The sequence below is a fragment of the Polistes canadensis genome, unplaced genomic scaffold (assembly GCF_001313835.1).
Source record: "Polistes canadensis isolate GaletaPanama2010 unplaced genomic scaffold, ASM131383v1 scaffold_28, whole genome shotgun sequence".
Classification (NCBI taxonomy): Eukaryota; Metazoa; Arthropoda; class Insecta; order Hymenoptera; family Vespidae; genus Polistes; species Polistes canadensis.
In genome coordinates this window covers 966577-985435 of record NW_014569575.1, presented here as the reverse complement: position 1 = coordinate 985435, position 18859 = coordinate 966577, and the positions used below count along the sequence as shown (strand labels likewise).

The 18859-nt window shown below is 29.7% G+C and overlaps 4 protein-coding genes across 4 annotated transcripts; all 4 read right to left on the bottom strand.

The window, feature by feature from the left end:
• Positions 1 to 1615: 1615 nt before the first annotated feature.
• Positions 1616 to 8867, bottom strand: LOC106783974 (pinopsin-like). The gene is made up of 6 exons (XM_014743009.1): positions 7819 to 8867; positions 7040 to 7134; positions 4280 to 4390; positions 2369 to 2628; positions 2153 to 2268; positions 1616 to 2049 (listed from the first exon to the last, which is right to left on the bottom strand). Exons 1-6 carry the CDS (start codon positions 8020 to 8022, stop codon positions 1837 to 1839), a joined length of 999 nt encoding a protein of 332 aa, XP_014598495.1. The 5' UTR covers positions 8023 to 8867; the 3' UTR covers positions 1616 to 1836.
• Positions 8868 to 8958: 91 nt separating this feature from the next.
• Positions 8959 to 10239, bottom strand: LOC106783975 (proteasome subunit alpha type-3). Its single transcript, XM_014743010.1, has 4 exons — positions 10104 to 10239; positions 9929 to 10011; positions 9454 to 9845; positions 8959 to 9364 (listed from the first exon to the last, which is right to left on the bottom strand). Exons 1-4 carry the CDS (start codon positions 10122 to 10124, stop codon positions 9096 to 9098), a joined length of 765 nt encoding a protein of 254 aa, XP_014598496.1. The 5' UTR covers positions 10125 to 10239; the 3' UTR covers positions 8959 to 9095.
• Positions 10240 to 12634: 2395 nt separating this feature from the next.
• Positions 12635 to 15847, bottom strand: LOC106783960. The gene is made up of 7 exons (XM_014742984.1): positions 15840 to 15847; positions 14960 to 15099; positions 14223 to 14338; positions 13512 to 13623; positions 13292 to 13445; positions 13061 to 13212; positions 12635 to 12704 (listed from the first exon to the last, which is right to left on the bottom strand). The coding sequence occupies exons 1-6, from the start codon at positions 15845 to 15847 to the stop codon at positions 13065 to 13067; spliced, it is 678 nt and encodes a 225-aa protein (XP_014598470.1). The 3' UTR covers positions 12635 to 12704; positions 13061 to 13064.
• A 691-nt stretch (positions 15848 to 16538) lies between these two features.
• LOC106783972 (odorant receptor 13a-like) lies at positions 16539 to 18482 on the bottom strand. Its single transcript, XM_014743008.1, has 6 exons — positions 18289 to 18482; positions 17723 to 18173; positions 17532 to 17631; positions 17332 to 17454; positions 16982 to 17137; positions 16539 to 16729 (listed from the first exon to the last, which is right to left on the bottom strand). The coding sequence occupies exons 1-6, from the start codon at positions 18434 to 18436 to the stop codon at positions 16670 to 16672; spliced, it is 1038 nt and encodes a 345-aa protein (XP_014598494.1). The 5' UTR covers positions 18437 to 18482; the 3' UTR covers positions 16539 to 16669.
• Between the last annotated feature and the right edge of the window lie 377 nt (positions 18483 to 18859).

Genomic DNA, 18859 nt, shown 5'->3' with positions numbered 1-18859 from the left:
GAGCCATTTATTCTTCTCGTTTTCTCATTCGTTGCTTTTGTAATACGAAATTCTCGCAGTTACGGTACTCGTTAATTTTTATTTGTAGTTTTATTTTTTCATTTCTATATTAGCAAATCGCGTCGTTTGATAAAAGAAAAGAAAAGAAAAGAAAAGAAAAGAAAAGAAAAGAAAAGAAAATAAAAGAGAAAAAAAAACAATTCATGTCGATTACGTTACGAGTGGTCGGTTCGATAAAATATTACGATCACGACTAAAAGTGATTGTGCCAATTGTATAGCGAAACTTTGACGACGTCGATATGCGTGCGTATGTGGGGGATGATGCGAGGTGGGGAAGAATGGACGAAGAGAAAAGAAATAAATTTTTTTTTTTCTTTTACTCTTTCGACCATCTTTCCCCCCTTCTTTTACTTCTTCTACTTCTTCTTTACTTGAAATATTTTCCGAAAGAATTCTTGCGTAAGTTATTAGTAAGGGTAGATTTTTCTTGAAATATCCTTTTCAGATTTTTGGGGTATACGAAAGGGAAGGTAAAACGACGTTGGTGGTCGTAAACATTTTTCTTATGATTTCACTCTATTCCTATGGTGGTGTGATGTAATCGCACGTGTTTCGACTTGTGATCGTTCATTTCGTACGGCTTGCTTGCTTATTCGCTTGCACTTGCTTACGACGGACGAGGACGGGAAAAAATAGCAGGGAATTATCGCGATGGAATGAAAATGGCACGACGGTGAAATTGATTTCGTGATTCTCTTATTCTCTCTACTGCGCAATTCTTTTATTTCAAATAGCGGACTGGTAAAAATATCGTACAATGTTGTTCTTGTTGTTGGTTGGAGATTCATTTTCTAAGTACTACGTAAAAAAATACAGAATCCTCGGGCAACAATGGTCGAATAACGGTCGGAAAGGGTTTTTCCTTTGAACATTTTTATTTCTCCTTAAAATATCAATCCACGCCATTACCCAAAAATGAAAAATCCAATGTACTGGAGAAATAGGATTTTCCTTTTTTTTTGTTTTTTTTTGTTTTGTTTTTTCTTTTCTTTTCTTTTTTCGGAAATAAAATTCAATCCAAAAATTTACATATCTGTGAACGAAATTATTTAGCCCATATTTTCAATAGTTATTTGTCAAAATAAAAGCACTCGACGATGTTTTTTTTTGAACCTTTCGTATTATGAAAACATCTCACGTTTCTCTCGATAGTGCCTATGGATAAACGAGTCTTAGCGGTTGATCCTTTTTACGTGTTTATCATATACATTAGCTATACATTTAGAAATAATCGTGTCGAATGCGTACTTCCCTTGAAAAACACAAGAGTGTGAAACAATTAATATTGCTGTTTTCTATATGCTCATTATGAAGAATGTTCACATTCATATTTTTTTTCTTTTCTTTTTTTTTTTAATAATATTTATAATTATATACGACAAATTAGTAAAATTAATTGCAACAAATTGTTCATTGTGAAACTCATAAATTGGTCTGTCATAAAAGACAGATATAAATGTATTCTAATTATTGCTGAAAAATATATTACAAAATATAATAAAAAGAGAGAGAGAGAGTGTGTGTGTGAGAGAGAGAGAGAGAGATAAAGAACACATCGACGAAACGAAAACGATAGAAGCGTTAATCCAAATATGTATATATACGTAATACATACAGATATATATATATACATGTACAGGTATATATGGAAATATATAATATAAACATACGTACTAAGTTTTGAAAAAATAAGATTAATCTTATTCGAGTTACAATATTCACGAGTGATATGTATTCGAAATCCAAAACTATCCAGGATTCCGATTAGCCGTTTTCAGTGCTTCTGTTCTTGTTTGTTGACGAACGTGGTCAAAGCAGTCTGTTGACTGCCATTCGTGCCGGCACCACCAATATCACGAATACCAAGTATCTTTTTCAAAGACCGTGGAAATTGAGTATTTAATCCAGCGTAAATGATAGGATTGTAACAAATGGAAGACTTTGCTAGGAGAGCTGGTAATACAGCCACCGATGGTGACGGCTTCGCCTGGGACACAAAAATCTTTCTACCTTGACAACATTCATATCTACATTTTTTTCTTTTTTTTTTTATCATTTCTTTCGTCGATTTGCTTATTCATTGAACTTACGTTAAAGTATTGTGCCGCGAGTGCAAGTGCAGCATAAGGTGACCAAGCTATGAGAAATGCGCTTATCATCAGTGCTACCATTCTCGTTACTTTAGCTTCGCGTCTTCCTCTGGCACCTGTAAATATCAAAAATAAATAAATAGACATCGGAAGGATGTAAGAAAATATTTCGTGTTCGTTTAATTTTTAAATATTATTTTAAAAAAAACTTCCTACCGGCTTTTCTTTCGACTTTTATGGTGGTTGTTAAAATTGCGAAATAACTTGTGACTATAATAACAACTGGTAATACAAGTCCGAGAGTAAATAGAAATGCTATATAGCTGTCGCTGTTCGTAGCAGAATCGTGAACTTCCCAGGACACGCTGCAGGATACGTTACCAGCTTCTGGACCGTAACTTCCCCAACCGAAAAGGGGTGGTAGAGACAAGGATAGCGCATATACCCATACCGCAAAAGCGAGGAACACAGCGTGCCTGCGTTAAACGATTAATTTTCAATGAATCGATTGTTTTATTATGCACCGTTTGTGAAATGCTTTTAGATGAGATAGAGAGAGAGAGAGAGAGAAAGAGAGAGATTTTGCTAATGCACTTTTCATCCCAAAAATTATCGTAATAAAATATAAATATCTCGTTACCGTGTTACAATTTTACATTTTTATTTTTCTTCATTTATTTTTATATATCATTTATATATATATACGTGTTTTTGTTTTGTTAAATTTTGGTTTTCTTTTTTATTAACGAGCTCTCATTTATCTTTCAAGTCACGTAGCTTTCTTATTCCCTTACCACAGACGAGGTGTTAAGATTATTTCGTAGTGAGGTCGAAATTCTTATTACTCTAGTCTTCAAATACAAAACTCGTTAGGACGTAAAAAAGCATCAAATAATTCCTTAGAAAAGAGTCTCGAATAGGGAAAGAAAAAGAATTAGTTCTGTTCGTAGATAATTCGCTTTTATTTACTCTATTATACGATTACGTTTTCTTCTCCCCGAGAGAAGTAACGAAGTATCTACTGCAATACTTTGGCCGATGATAATTGACTGACGTTATTCTTCTTCAAAACGAGATAGATAAAGAGAACGAAACTAAATAATATATAAGGGTATAACAAACGAGAGAACGTTGTCTCGTAAACCATTTTTCTTTCTTTTATCATTTTATTTTCGGATTATTTTATAACGCATTTGATTGATATGAAAGGTATAATTGGTACATGGTACAACGTAACAGGATAATATTTGTTCTTTTCTCTTTTGAAAATTCTGTACCCAGGGTCAGACTGATTCTTTTTTTTGTTTTTCCTTTTTTTTTTTTCGTTCAAAGCTGCTACTCGTAAATTGAATTAAAGTTTAGCTGGATTCGTGGCCAATTAAAACTTCCTTTCTTTGACTTTCTGAACTTGGTAAAATGTGGAACCGTTGAGTATGTTTCAGAAATTATTCGATTAATACATATTGGATAATTTTATTTGATTATTAAAAGACACTGTAAATTTCAAATATCGAGATAATGGAATAATCGTTACGATTAAACATTCCATTATTGTATGGCCCAGAGTGCGAATTATTCATTTTAATTATAGTTTAATTGAAATTTAAAAAATAAAGAAATAAAAAGAAGAATAAGGAATCATACTATTACCCCGTTATTTTATTATTAATGATTTAATTAATGTTGTTTTTTAATCTGTTATTAATTACAGGCCATGAAAATCTTTCACAACGAGAATAATTTTATCGTTGATCACATAAGATAGAATGTATCAAAGAACTAATCTTTTTCATTGTCTCTCTTTCATTTAATGGAAAAGAATTTAAATGGGGTTGATCCTGGTTTCAAAAACAGTTTTTCCTCTTATACTCTAAGGATATTTAATTACTCAAAGTATTCCCTTTATTCGAATAACTTACAAGGTAGGTATCCTTTTTCATACTGATTTCTTTTTTCGCGCGCATAAAAAAAAAATTATTAAAATAAATACGAATTGTACGGTAGGCGTATACAAAATTTCTCATTAATTTTCGTATCGGACGAATTGGAAAAATATTCAATTTTAATTTAATGTTGAGACAATGGTTATTCAAATATATATTTATAAATTTAACTAATTTTACTTACCGAATCGACAATGCTTTCATCGGTCGGGTAATTAACAACCATCTTTCAACAGCCATCACGGTTAAGTTACCAATACTAGCGAATCCTAACGTGGACATGAACCAGGCATACCTTTAACATTAAAATATTATTATTAATTCATCAAAATAAATTAATGGAAAAAAAAAGAGTTTGATAGAAAGAAAAAAGAATATGAAATGAAACTTATTGTATTATCATATGGAATATGATTAATTGATTCATATATACATATATAGATCATTAAAATCGTACATCGTTACGCTTATTAGATTTTTGATTGAAAATTATTGATATAGGATGTTTAGGATGAAAGTTTTTTTTTTTCATGTCTAACAATTGGTCATCCTTTGTTTGTTACTGTTATTTAAAAGATTTTTTAATATCAAAATTAATTTAATATTCATTAAAGTAAGAATAATACAAAGTACATTTGTTAAAAAATGACGTATCTATTTATATATACGTATGTACATATACATTTCGAATAAACAATTTAATTTGATATATTTTATTGTTAAAACAAATGTATTAGAATCAGGTTAATATCTATTAAAGTAAAAATAATATATAGTACAATTGATTAAAAATTACATATATTAAGAATAAACAATTTCAATCTGATATTTTGTTAGATGAAAATTTTCTACTGAAACGTAAAAAAAAAAATGTATTTTAGATTAAACAATTCTAAATATTATTAGAGTAAAGTACTGTATTAGATTTACCTTAATTTATTGTTAATTAATCGAAAAATATGTATATTGTAATTTAAAAATAAGTATTTACCCCTTCTCTGATGTGTGTGTACTTTCCTCTTCGAAATCAAACAATAGACTGTGTCGTTAGTCCTCTGTGAAAGTACTTTTATTAAACGTTGTTTATATGACTTTCCGTAAAAAGAAATTTTATTGATACCGAGTATTATGTACGTTATATATATACAACCTTCGAAAAGTCGTATAAACAACATTGAATAAAAGTATTTTCGCAGAGGACTAACGACTCAGTCTATTGTTTGATTTCGAAGAGGATAGTACGTGGAACATATACTCCGTGATTTTGAACTATAATACACATTTTTTCGATTAATTAACAATCAATTAAGGTAAATCTAATACAGTAATGTACTTTACTAATATTTAAGATTATTTAAATTAAAATACATTTGTTTTAACGTTATTGACCAGCGATGACTCCGATAATTAAAAAATTGTCATCTAATTAAATATCAGATCGAAATTGTTTAATATTCCAAATATATAGATATGTAATTTTTTAAACAAATAATTATTGATCGACGTATTTTATACACGTACAGATACACACATACTACACTTACATTAAATTCTTTTATAATTTCGTTCAACTCTCGATCGTTTATGGATATTACCTTACTTTCTCTTTCTCTCTCTTTTTTTTTATGTCCTTTCATAAAATTTTATTATTACCATCGCCTAAGAAGTTTTATTGCAGAAAGGTACAAATATAAATGTGTTTAGGTACTTTTGTAATTAGATATAAGCGCGTGAAAGCTCGATGATGTACCCGTTACTAACACACAAACACACGTATAAAAGATAAATATATTTATTTTTGTTTTTTGTTTGTTTCTCAATTTCGTAACATATATAAAAGAAATTAAAGGAAATTAAAAACAAAATAATAATAAAAAAGCGAGAGAGAGAGAGAGAGAGTTGCCATTTCAATACACGACTCAAACGTGACCGCCAATAGAGGAGTCTTATTAAATTTGCAAGGATCGTTTTTTAAAATTCACGAGACGCGGCTGTCCTTCGGAAAAGTTTGCGACATCGGTTCGTTCGACTATTCGACGATGCAATTTCACTTCTTCGTGAAACTTCGTTATCCATAAAAAATATGGTCCATCCAAAACGTGACGAACCATTGTGAATGAAACAAAATGATAAATAGAAATCTACGTGTATGATTAAACAATCTTAATCAAATAATATAATTTTATTTTAATTGTAAGTTTATATATCAACTCGTATGTATTTCTATTAATTATCAATTTTAATTGAAATATTATTTCGATTGTAATATATACGGATAAATAAATATATATATATGTATATAATATGAAATCTAGAAAAAGGTAATTGAACAAATATTTACGAGCAGCATTTATTCGAAAAATAAAAATTCATAAGGGAAATCAAGTTATTTTTATTTGAACGATCATACGTAAATATGTCATGGAAAATATCAAATTTAAAATGAAATTGTTTGATAACTAACTTATAATAGAGATGTATATTATATATTCGAGCACAAATCATTTCTATAATTATCGTTTCTATAACTACTTGTACATATATATTACTGTTCATTCATTGCTGTCGATACTCAATCGCATTATTATTATTATTATTATTCGACATCATTATTAATAATTAATTATACATAGTAATTAAACAAAATTAACAAGTTTGAAAAGAAAAATTGTTCGAGTACTCCCAAATACACTGCCGAAATAATTCAATTAAATGGTAAATGGTTATTATACCGTGGTGACTTAAAGTATTTCAAACTCATTTTGTTATGTCACTGAATAAATGAGCATTAATGATCTGGAATTAATTAAACAAAGCCGATCTCTCCTATTGTGTAGTAATCCATAGCAATATTCATTATTTTTACCTTTAGAAACAATGCCGTTTAATCTATTCATTGTTACGTTTATATATATGTACAATAAATAAAGTTTATTTTTGTTACCAGAGACACATGTCATAGCCCCAATACCATCCACTAGTTATCGCTGAAGTCATTGCCAAAGGATTTCCCAAAGCGGCTACTAAAAAATCTCCAACCTTTGAAATAAATATTATTTATATTATTTTGTTTCAGTTAAATTCTTCTTTTTCTTGTTCACAAAACGTATAATTTGTATTTTATTTTTATATCCAAGATGATAAAAAATTCAATTGATATTGATACAATGTAAAAATTTAACAAAAGCAATACTGCATCTGACATCTCAATTATTCTCATTTATTTTTTTTTTTTTTTTTACAAACAGGAGCTTGCAAGGAAGCAAGGACAACGTCGACCAGCAATTTATATCCCTTATTGAAAACCTTTATCCCCTCGAGGAAAAAATACGTTACTCTTAATTCTCCACTGAGTACCTTGTGGTACTGAACTGGATGATTTAGCTGGGATCGATGTAATAGAGAGAGAGAGTTTAATTTAACACCATCGATATTATTATTATTATTAAAAATCGAAAATTTTATTTATTGCGAACGTGAAAGGATAATATTATATACTTTAAAATTTCATTCATATAAATATCATCGATTGTTAATAATATTTATTTTTCAGATGTTAAATTTAAAAATATACGATCTTTATATAAAAAAAAAAAGAAAAAAGAACATTTAAATGTTCATCGATGTAATTCGATTTTACGCCTGGTTGATATTTTATATATAATTTTTCTTTCTTTTATCTGATCTTAAATAATAGAAAATAAACATGCGTAAAATACTTACAACCAAATTGAAAAGAATTACATTGACAGGAGTCCATAGTGATTGAGCGTCCTTGACGATGATTATCGCCACAATTAGGTTCAGAGTGAAACCAAGGAAGCCAATGATACCGAGTGCAATAGATGCACCCACGTAAATGCCTGCACTTATTTCTTCATTGACAGTGACATTCATATGATTTGTTTCTCGAAGATAAGGAGACATGCTCGTACTAACTCAACGTGATTCGTAATTTGTTTAAGAATAATACACTCTCGTAGGATAACACAAAAGAAAAATAACCGCGTTAAAGTCACGTGTCACTATTTAGTCAAATTTTTTTTTTTCCACGAGAGAAGTTCGCGGGAAAACTTGCCAGCGTTTAATCAAAGTAGTGAGGATATTTCGAAGTCACCCTATCCTTATATGTTCGCTACCCTCTTTCCTCCCACCACTTGCGCCACTCGTTTTCTCTCTCTCTTACTCACCCATTCTGGCTTCAAGCAACCCCCAAATGATAAAGCAGCATGCGCGAAATGAAGCACACCACTACACTCTCCTGGACTATTATTGTTTGTATCTTTCACGTACACGTATAAACTTCGCCGGTCCAAATCATTAATTGTATTAACAATATGTACAAGCATTTAAGTTAACCAACTAGAGTAATTTAAAAATATACATTTTTTCTTTTCCTTTTACATATAATAGAAGATAATGTTCTTACTATATTATTTTCTTGAAATTAAATATTCGTTTTTTTATCTCAAAATGATTACAATCGATTACTGTTTTCCACAAATTATAAGTGAAAAATATAAATGTTTGTTAAAATTTAAGATGTGAACTTGAAAAATTCGATATTTGATGACAAAAAATTAATCGATTTAGCAATTATTAATATTCCTTTCGTCCACGAATCATCGTTGGCTGAGAAAAAAAATGTTAAATCTCGTAATAATCCCTTCAAAGAGATCATAGTCGTTAATGTTGGATTATTGCCAAGGGCGTTCGATAAAACATCTGCGCAGTTGATAATAATTGGTATGACCTATTAAGGTCACGGGTAACAAGTTTTTCCTTTTTTTGTTTTTTAAAAATTGTTCTAACAAATAATATAACGGTTTTAACGAAACTGTGTAAAAAACGTAAAACGTGTTATTTAAAAACAAGGCGATATTTTTATTCAGCTCCCTCATTGACAATGACGATTCCATTTTTCAAGCTTTTACTTAAAGGTTTAAATTATGACTTACGATATAAAATATGTTTAGTGTTATTATTATTTCTTTTTCAATTTACATATCTTCAGTATCACTATCTGAATCTTCTACCATTGCTTGTCGCGCCTTAGCCTCTGCTTCTGCTTTTATATCTGCTGGTACACGTTCATGCTTTCCATTGGTATGTGCACCTACCCAACTCATTTCTAATTCAAACTGTTTATCTTTTAATTCATCGTGTACTAAATAAATAATACGTGCTGCCTCTTTTACTAAATCTTTACAAGTCATATCAGATAACTTTAATTTCTCAATTTCAGTCTTTGCAGATTGTTTCGCTTTGCCTGATTTTAAAATGGCACAAAAAGAAATTAATCTATTAATACTATTTGCATTTAATTTCATTTTTAATAGTTTACATATCATTACTCACCTACTGCGCAGCCATAGTAACCGTAAGACACACCAGAAGGATCAATCATATACATTGCGGGACCATCTGATTCATGAGCTCCAAGAATTACAGAGCAACCATAAGGCCTCACAGCGGAATACAATGTATAAGCGTGCATATACATAGAAACACGTTCGTTTAAGTACTTCAGAGGAATGCCTATACCATATTGAGAACGGTAACTAGCAGCCTCCGATCTTGCAGTTTCTGCTATCTGTCTTGCATCAGAAATAAGGCCAGAAACTGCCATACCAACGTGTTGATCTATATTGAATATTCTTTTATTTGCACCTGGCTCATAAAGCTTAGAAGTAATAAGTTTTTCTATTGCAAATACTACACCATCCTTCCCTTTTAAACCAATGACAGTGCTGAAATTGACAGATCATTACTCACAGTTTAAACAGTACTATGCACCAATTGATTTTTTATAAATTATTAAACTAAATATTACCCTCCATTTTCAACAGCTTTTTGGGCATATTCTACTTGAAAAACGCGACCATCCGGTGAAAATTGTGATGCAGACAAGTCATACTGAAATATTTGGAGGTTATATTATTCACTTTTCTTTAAAATATCAACAGAATATTATAAAATTATAAAAATAATGGTGAATATATATTTACCCCAGTGCCGATGGAACTCATGTTTCACTGAATTTTTTGAAGGAATATTATTTGCTTTGAAAATAATAAACAATTGTTTACTAGCCGTAAAAAGCGTGAATAGGCGAATTATCAAAACTAATTCGTCAGCGCCACTAGGTATAGAAGTATAACATATCTACCTGACCTCTGTCGTTCGTTTCTGCAACTCTAATCTATACATGTAAGAAAAAGAGAGGGAGATAAATAAATTGTAAAAAACTAAAATAAAATTATTCTAATTATGCTCTTAATAATGCGTTGAATATATTAATTAAGTGGACTTTTATAAAAGTATTTTTTACTTCATATACGTCAAAGGAAGGAATTCAAGAAAATCACTTAAAGGATCAAAGAAATCACTTGAAAAGATTAATAAAAGTAAGCAAAAAAGATGTTTTAATTGAACAATGTTTAACCTAACTAAAAGAGGGAGAAATAAAAAGACACAGAAAGAGAAAGAAAGAGAGAGAGAAAGATATTTAAATGTGTACATCAGTATTATCCAAATTTGGATTAAATTTTTGTATTACTACGCTCGATTCGTTTATATGTTTGCATGTGTGTAAGTAAAAGAAAGAATAAGTCGTATATCATTAGTTATAAGAACTCTTTACTGCGATCGAGTCCAAATCAAATACTATTATTAATTAATTAATACACATTTTTTATTAAGTATAAAAATATAAAATGTAAAAAAATATAAAACATATTATTCTTTCTGTAAACTGTTACAAGAAATATTAACCAGTAGAAAAGATTATTTCTTTAATTATTCTATATTTTTCATTTGATTAATTAGTTCGCGTTTGATTCGCGAATTAGAACAACGGAGAAAGTAAGGAACATAAAATCGCGGGAAAATTTAGGAAGCTGTGACAGAAATTTATTACAGGTACCTTATTAGAAATATTTGTTCATTCTCTTAATAACGATAACAATTTTCAATGATCTTTTTTGCTATTTAATGTTGTAATCTATGTTATTTTTCAATATAAAAGATTAAAAAAATAATATATTTATTAGTTCGTGTAACATATCGATGATCACGTAATGCGCATGCGTCAACTCGCGCAAATCACAAGTTGTAATAGCGAAACGCATCCTTTCGTGTACCAACTTTTGTTAGTGAAACACTGATCCGTGACGTCTTCATTAATTGCAGGTAATTAATCGTTTTTTTCTAACGTAAACTCTCAAATTATATATCAATCGATAGCTAACAACACGATTTTCACGAGGCTGCGTTGTCAAATCCAGATATTGTTGGGTTTAAAAGATATTCACGATCGAATATAATAATGCCTCGTTTTGGGTGATTTCCATTTTTATTTATAACCTTTATTTTCGATTTTATTTTAAGAGATAGGCAACATTGTGTATTAATTTTTATAATTTTGAACGAACATTTACACATTTTGATTGATTTTGTACTTCAACATCGTATTTTTAATGTTTCGATATTTTTTAATAATAGATAAAAAAATGGTTAATTTTTAGGGTGATCATACATATAACTGGTAACGCCATATATCGGTACAACAGTGGTCTCGAGAAATACTATCAACAAATTGGGAAAAAGTTATTTTGACCTCGTAATTAAAGGTAACTTAGCATATTTTTTTGAACGTGCACTTGTTTCTTATATATTAATTAATTATCAGATGTTTCTGTTCAGATGATCTTTATCGACGAATATGGTTTTGTCTGGATATATAATTAATTTTATTTTGTATTTTTTATTTGCAGATTAATCATCGACTCAATGATTCATCAATTCAACGATTCAACGATTCAGCTGCTAGTATGTACCAGTATTTTGGCAATAATCACATGTTTTGGCAACCGATTGCAGCATTGGTATGTAAACGTGATTGAATTAGGGTGTCGGAGGTGCCCCAAAGCATGCTCTTCAATGTAGGCTTTTGTATCTTTTTTTTTTATAAATAAGTAATATTTGTATACTCTCTCTCGTCTAAAAAAAAAAAATCTGGACACCACTCTTCACATTGCCCGGTCGGAGGTACCGGTCATTGTAAAAATCTTTAGAAGTTTTACTTTAGTCGCGTGTAGGTTTCATACGCTTTTCTTTTTCTATATATTTTTTAGTCTCAGTAATTAGCCTAGACAATTGGTCACAACATTTGATACGCACTCCCATTGGGCTCTAGCTTAAGCTTTTACATTATGGTGGTATATGAGATAATCATGGAATGAATTCAATTAAATCTACAAAGTCTTTGTTGAATTTGATATTTAGTTTTAGGTTTTATAAGTAGCATTTTGAACAATCGCGATATTTTGTCTTAGAAATATTTGATATAATTTAATATATTCTTTAATAAATAATATAAAAACATTGCAAGAAAATGTATTACATTAAATGCATTATTTATTTCAATTCAATTTGATTACTCACGTGTTTGATGATAGTCATATAACTGAATTCACGCGAAATTACGTTTCTTTCAAAGTAATTAAATTACTTTCAGTTAGAAATAAAAGTAATAGTAGAGTAGTCGTAATTTGAATAGTTAGAATCATCTATGTCTCCAGAACCGGGTAACCTCCACGTGATGAGATCTGAGAACACGATATTTTTTTCGGTATAAAGCATATTATATTTTGTATGTTATGCATTCTGTTGCAAATAATATCAATTCGATGACTGTTTAAATAAGCTTAATTTTTATTAGAAATAATAACTAGAGGAAATCAATGAAAAAATAAAGTGCTGGGAGTGTTAACTTATAAATATTATAGAAATGAACTCACATATGTGTATGTGTCCGTGCATTTTGATTTTTAATAAAATAATATACAATATATAAATATTGATTAAAATGTCATCTGAATAATTGTTATTTATTTTTGCTAACATTTAGGATATTTTATATTAAACATACGCTTAATTTATAAAAATCGTACGTAGATCTTACGTTTTTATTTTTTTTTCTCGGACGTTAAGAAAGCTTTGATATTTTCTTTTTTACAGTTATATTCCGGTGGGCATTGACTTGTAGTACCGTATTCGATAGCTTTTCGAAGTTCATTTATCGTTTTTTCGTATTTACGTTCAACGGATACTGTCCTGTACATAGATACATAGATATAAATCATTATTTGATATTATATTTAATTTTTATATTAATAATTTAATATATACATACTGTGGCATTAGTTTCATTGTATTTAAAAGCATTTCAGCAGCACCCAAATATTCTTTTGCAATATGTGGTTCTTCGCAAGCTGCTCTATACAGGCACGTATCACCAATCAGATAACCTAATGCCAAAGCAACTTCTCCTTCGGATATTACATTTTCTACGATATAGTATAAAATATAATTAGAATTTATATATTTAATAAATATAACACATATATACGAACCTTCGTTTAAATCTCGTCCCTTATAAGCATGATTTCCAATATATCCAGCACCAAAAACTACAGCTTTTAATACGAGGAGTAGCAGTAGATTAGATAAATTTAAATTCAGTACCTTTATAGAAAATAAAATAAATAAATATATTTTCACACATTTTTTCAATATCGGCAAAGTAACATTCTTCTTTATTTCAACAAAGACTTGGACAATCTGTTTTCTTTTTTTTTTAACTTTTCGAATGATAATATAATATTAATATACGATAGTTTTTTATTTCACAATAAAACCTGGTGGATGTGTGTGCGTGTTAAATGTTGTACGTATTATTGGCCAGATTTATATTTATTCATGCAAATTAGTTTGATTTCCTGATCAAATTCGTTTTTTCATGTAGAATAATTGTTTCTCTTAAATTCTATTAAAAGTGTTGTTTGCAGAAAAACGTTGAAAAAAAAAAGAAACAATATCGAAGGGATGGTGGACATATTGAAAAGCAGTAAATCATTATGCAATTTTAAATTTGTTTCATTATGGATAAATACCTATAATTTTTTGTACACATTTAAATTGTTCTTACTTAATTACCTCGAACATATATGTAGTTTATTCATTTTCGCTTACACTGGTTAGCTTTCTTTTTTGTTTAATTTAGTATCCCTTTCTTTCCACATAAATTCGCAGAAAAATAAAATAAATATATTAATTTTACTCACCTGACTGGTAGTAGTAGATCGTTGCATAAATTCCTTAGCAATTTCGGCTAACATCGATCCACCCTTTTTGTTATTAATTTCTTTACGAAAATCTTGACCATCCGTATTTCGTGCTACTACAGTATAAACCAACAGAAGAATTATTCCAAACGTTTTCCTATCGACGAACATATTTCCAATATTTTATGAAACTTTTATTAACAATTAAAAAACGTATACAATATATTATCAGAAAAATATAAATATAAATATAAATTGAGAATATATAATTAATTAGACAAATAAAACTATTGAAACGATCAAGAACATATTATATATAAGAATATACGAAAAAAAAAAAACAATTTATAATAATTTATGTTAGAAGAGATTGAAAAAATAGGATTTTTTTTGTATAGTTAGTAAAGTAGACAAGTTAAGTTGTGTCGCGTAGTATAGTTAAAAGTAAAATGACATTGGTGACAATAGAAAACAGCATTTTTATATACAGAGAGTCGCGTGCTTATGCTTTCTCGTTAAAAAAGCGTGAAGTCGTGCATTTTACTTGCGTGTATCTAATCACTTAAGTGAGAAAGGTAAGAAGGGATGATAATCACCATGAAACGTTCCTTTGTTTTCTCCATTGTGAGAATGTTATAGATAGTACGAGCAGGTAATTTGTCGTTAATAATGCTTATTTGTTATGTCTCGTGCTCGCGTTTCGTTCATAAATGAATAGCAGTATATAGTAGTCGTACACTTAAGAGTAACTTTCTTCTTCGAACGTTGACGGAAATAAATGGTGAAAGCTTGATGAGTGAAAACTTTTATATGCTGGATGGAAGCGTTCGTTGTCACTTGACGATTAAAATGAAAACTTTTTACTTTTTCTTTTTTACTTTGTTATGTTATTTACGAATCGAATCTGTCAGATGAACTTTTGTTCGGATCAGAGGATACGATATGAGGAATACTAACGAAAAGAATTTTTATTTAATGCGATAAAAAAAGAAAAAGAAAAGAAAAGAAAAGCACAAGAATCCCGACGAATCGTGTATGCAACAACAACAAAAAAAAACTTGCGTGAATACTTGAAAGGGAATGATATACTTAAGCACAACAAGGTATCCTTCGCGCGTAGAAAAAAAAAAGCAAAAGAAAAGAAAAGAATGCAGAATGAAAGGAATGGCAAGAATAAAAAAAAGGAGAAGAAAAAAAAAAGTAGTAAAGGAAAATAGAAAAGGCTACGTCTGCGCAAACGCGAGAATAAACTTCGTGGCGTGTTAGATTCTCACATTTGTAAATTATTAAATAGATCAAGCAGAAAAGTTTTCCTTATCTTCTTCCTTTTTTTTTTTTCTTTCTTTCTTTCTTTCTTGAATTAAAATTCTGCAATATGGAAAAGTAGGAGGAGGAGAAGGAGAAGGAGGAAGAAGAAGAAGAAGAAGAAAAATCCTACGAGACAAGTAGGATGATTCGTATTGCGCGCGCATTTCCGAATCCTATCGTAAAAGATGCTTTAACTATGTCTTTAGAATATTCGATGATCCTATAGCTCGACGGATTGCCGTAATTGATACCTTCGTAGATTCTTCTTCATTAATCATGTATTTATCGAGTACTATTGCGTGCACTTACGCGTTCATAACATTATAATGATTGATCGGACGTCCAAACTGTTAAAAGATGTATTCAAGGTTCGGAGAAAAATGTAGTATAAGGAATAAAATTGTCGAAGAAATAAGAATAGGAAAGGGGGGGGGGTTGGGGGTTGGGGTGGGGGTAGGGGATTAGTAGGTACGAAAATGTTATCTTCAACTTTCTGTTGCATATTCGATGAACTCTTGCAACTTGCGCTTTCGAAGATTTTAATATTTACGGATACCTGTTCACTCTCTTAAACCTCTAGTCCTCCCTCCCTCCCCTTCCCCCTCTGCTCCACCTTTTTCCTGATCTTTTAGACGCAACTCGCGCATTATCTTTTTCTGACGTGGAACTTCGATCGAATTTTTTATTATATGGTTTATAGATATCATGTATATACTATTCTTTTTATTCGTCGACCTTGATATTCTAATAGGAAATCTAGATTAATTTGTTGATTTTTTAGCCCGATGATATTTGTTCGTTTTTTCTCTCTTATGTTTTATGATAAATATGGATGATCTATTATAACGAAGGATTTTATATCTAAATAAATACACAGTTATGTGCGAATTTTATTTAGCCTAATGAATATTTTCTTCTTCTTAGTTTTTAACGAGAAAGTATGAATATTAGGATTGGGAAGATAAAATGAGACGTTTCAGAGAGGTTGAATGATTTTATAATATTTTCATAAATACATAATTACTGATATTAATTTTGTTTGTCTAGGAATTATTTGAAAAATATAAATATTACACTGTATAATAATTATATAATAGTTTTATTACTCGTTTGTCATAATGATTATTGTCAATTTAATTTCAATCTTCGCTCTTTACTGCATAGAGAACGGATAAATAGCCCATTGATGTTCTGACGACCTGAAGCATAGTTTTTGAAATTATTTTTCTAGTATCTAAATATTACCGATTTCGTTAACTTATTTTATAATGATACATTTTGAAATTTTAGAATTTATTTGATGTTTTGAACAATTGAGAAATTTGTTATTTTCATTATAAATTCGATTAATTTATTAAAATGATACACTTAAAATTGATGTAGGGATTTAGAATTGAATCGAAATGGTAAAAGATCGGTAAATCGGCGACATGTTTTTTTTCTTTCCTTACTTCGCTGAACAGTTCATGATTGAAGGAACAGAATTTTCCAGCTGTAATGCGCAAGGGCGATCTTGCACGACGCATGATCAGTATAAGACATTTTGCTTCGTTCGGTGATAAGTTGTACCATTCACATTCGTAGGCCGCCGACGCCATTCCTGTACTCTAAAATGCAATATTTAAAAATTATTTACAAATTCAATCGTGTTTAACATCTCACGCAAAGTAATTTTTATAATTTACACAAATTAGATAAATTATTATTTTTTTTTATATTTTGAGAAATAAATAATATTAGAAAGATTATTTGATATGAAATATTATAAATATTTTTGATTTAAGAATAAAACCAAATTTACCTCTGAAAGAAGTCTTTCTCCTACGTAACAATAAAGATAAAGTTGAACTAGGATATAGCAGACGTAAAATGCAGCACATCCTAGTTCTAGTAAAAAGAATTCATCTTTTTCCCCGGTTACCGACTTAAGACAATTTAGAGAACAACAAATATAATAGATAATTATTTTATATTTTATGTATATATTTTGTTTTTTTTTACCTCGAGCGTTTGAAAACTTTCCAAGCAGAGAGTTATAGTGCATCCTAACATTTGAATCAGCAACATCATGTTGAAACAATTTTCGATTGTTTCCGTGAATCTTAAAAAAATAAAGAAATACAATTCAATTAGATCTAATTTGATTCATTGATCATTAAAAATAATTTTAATTATTCAATTTCATAACACACTTGTTAAGGTAATCGTGTTTTTTCACGATGTGTGCCAATTTAGATTGAAATTCTTCCTTCGTTTTACTTTGCAAATTTATTAACTCGTGTCTCAGATTCGCCAACTGTCCGCAAACATGTAAAATTAAAGTAGCAACGAAAGTATCAACTACGGAATAAGTAGCACAAGCATAGAATGATCCCATCAATTGTCCGAAAAATGTAAACTCGTAATTTGGGGTGGGTTTAGTTTCCCAAGGAAAATAAGCTGGAAAGAAGAGACCACGGACGCTCGTATAATTTGTTGCCAAATGCATTATGGCATAAATGACTACGAGACTGTTGCACATTATGTTGGCCGTTATGGTGATTTTTCTTGAAATTGTAGCAACCGTCATCATTCTTTTGACGTCCTCTTCTTTCGTAGCTTCTTTGCGATCTTCTTCCATGATATTTAACAAACCTTTCAGAGCTTCGACAATTATGAAAAAAAAACAATTAATTAATTCGAATTTTTTCTTTTTTGGATTTATTAGTTAAAATTGAAATTATTCAATTTTTGTAATAAAGAAAAACTTCTTATTTACATTTTCCGCTGCACCAAAAAGCCATTGTCTTTAAGATCGCAATAGAGATAGTCATGTTGTCCATGGATAAATTTTCGACGACCAGATCGAAGTCACCCCAGATGAAGAATAGATTAATCGTTTGCGGCAAACTTACGAAGAAAAACATGAAAAAAATCGCGGAAAAAACCTTAATGTTTTCCGATGGATTAATCATCTTTTCTTCTGGCCAAATCCCCATGAATTTCATGCTGTAGACGTTCCACCCACAAGCGTAATCAACGTGCGAAATTTTCTTTATCTCCACTGTTAATTAATTCATTGATCTTAGGTATCTTTATTTTTTAGAGGATCTTTAGAAAAATCGGTACGGGTTTAGATCATTTGTTATTAATCAAAATCTTTCCTTTTTTTTTTTTTTCTTTAAAATTTTTTTTTTAATTTTTAACTTTTTAATATTCAATAAAGTATTTTGAAAATTTTCGACAGAAATTTGATACCTCGACTTTTATCCATCTAAGGCTCTTGCTATAACCATCTATCAAGAACTGTTTCCGAGTGGTTCCTTTCTTATTTGGAAGACCATAAGTTC

Excerpts from the sequence above, each read along its gene's own strand:
- LOC106783974 (XM_014743009.1), bottom strand. The coding sequence starts at position 8,022 with ATGTCTCCTTATCTTCGAGAAACAAATCATATGAATGTCACTGTCAAT. Across the intron at positions 2,269-2,368 it reads AAAAGTCGAAAGAAAAGCCG|GTGCCAGAGGAAGACGCGAA; the intron begins GTAGGAAGTTTT and ends TGATATTTACAG. Across the intron at positions 2,050-2,152 it reads TCGCGGCACAATACTTTAAC|GCGAAGCCGTCACCATCGGT; the intron begins GTAAGTTCAATG and ends TTTGTGTCCCAG.
- LOC106783972 (XM_014743008.1), bottom strand. The coding sequence starts at position 18,436 with ATGTTTTTCTTCGTAAGTTTGCCGCAAACGATTAATCTATTCTTCATC. Across the intron at positions 17,632-17,722 it reads AAACACGATTACCTTAACAA|ATTCACGGAAACAATCGAAA; the intron begins GTGTGTTATGAA and ends TATTTTTTTAAG. Across the intron at positions 17,455-17,531 it reads AAAGTTTTCAAACGCTCGAG|TCGGTAACCGGGGAAAAAGA; the intron begins GTAAAAAAAAAC and ends AATTGTCTTAAG.
- LOC106783960 (XM_014742984.1), bottom strand. Across the intron at positions 13,446-13,511 it reads GGGACGAGATTTAAACGAAG|AAAATGTAATATCCGAAGGA; the intron begins GTTCGTATATAT and ends ACTATATCGTAG. Across the intron at positions 13,213-13,291 it reads ACAATGAAACTAATGCCACA|GACAGTATCCGTTGAACGTA; the intron begins GTATGTATATAT and ends ATCTATGTACAG.
- LOC106783975 (XM_014743010.1), bottom strand. The coding sequence starts at position 10,124 with ATGAGTTCCATCGGCACTGGG. Across the intron at positions 10,012-10,103 it reads TGAGTTCCATCGGCACTGGG|TATGACTTGTCTGCATCACA; the intron begins GTAAATATATAT and ends CAAATATTTCAG. Across the intron at positions 9,846-9,928 it reads AAAGCTGTTGAAAATGGAGG|CACTGTCATTGGTTTAAAAG; the intron begins GTAATATTTAGT and ends TGTCAATTTCAG.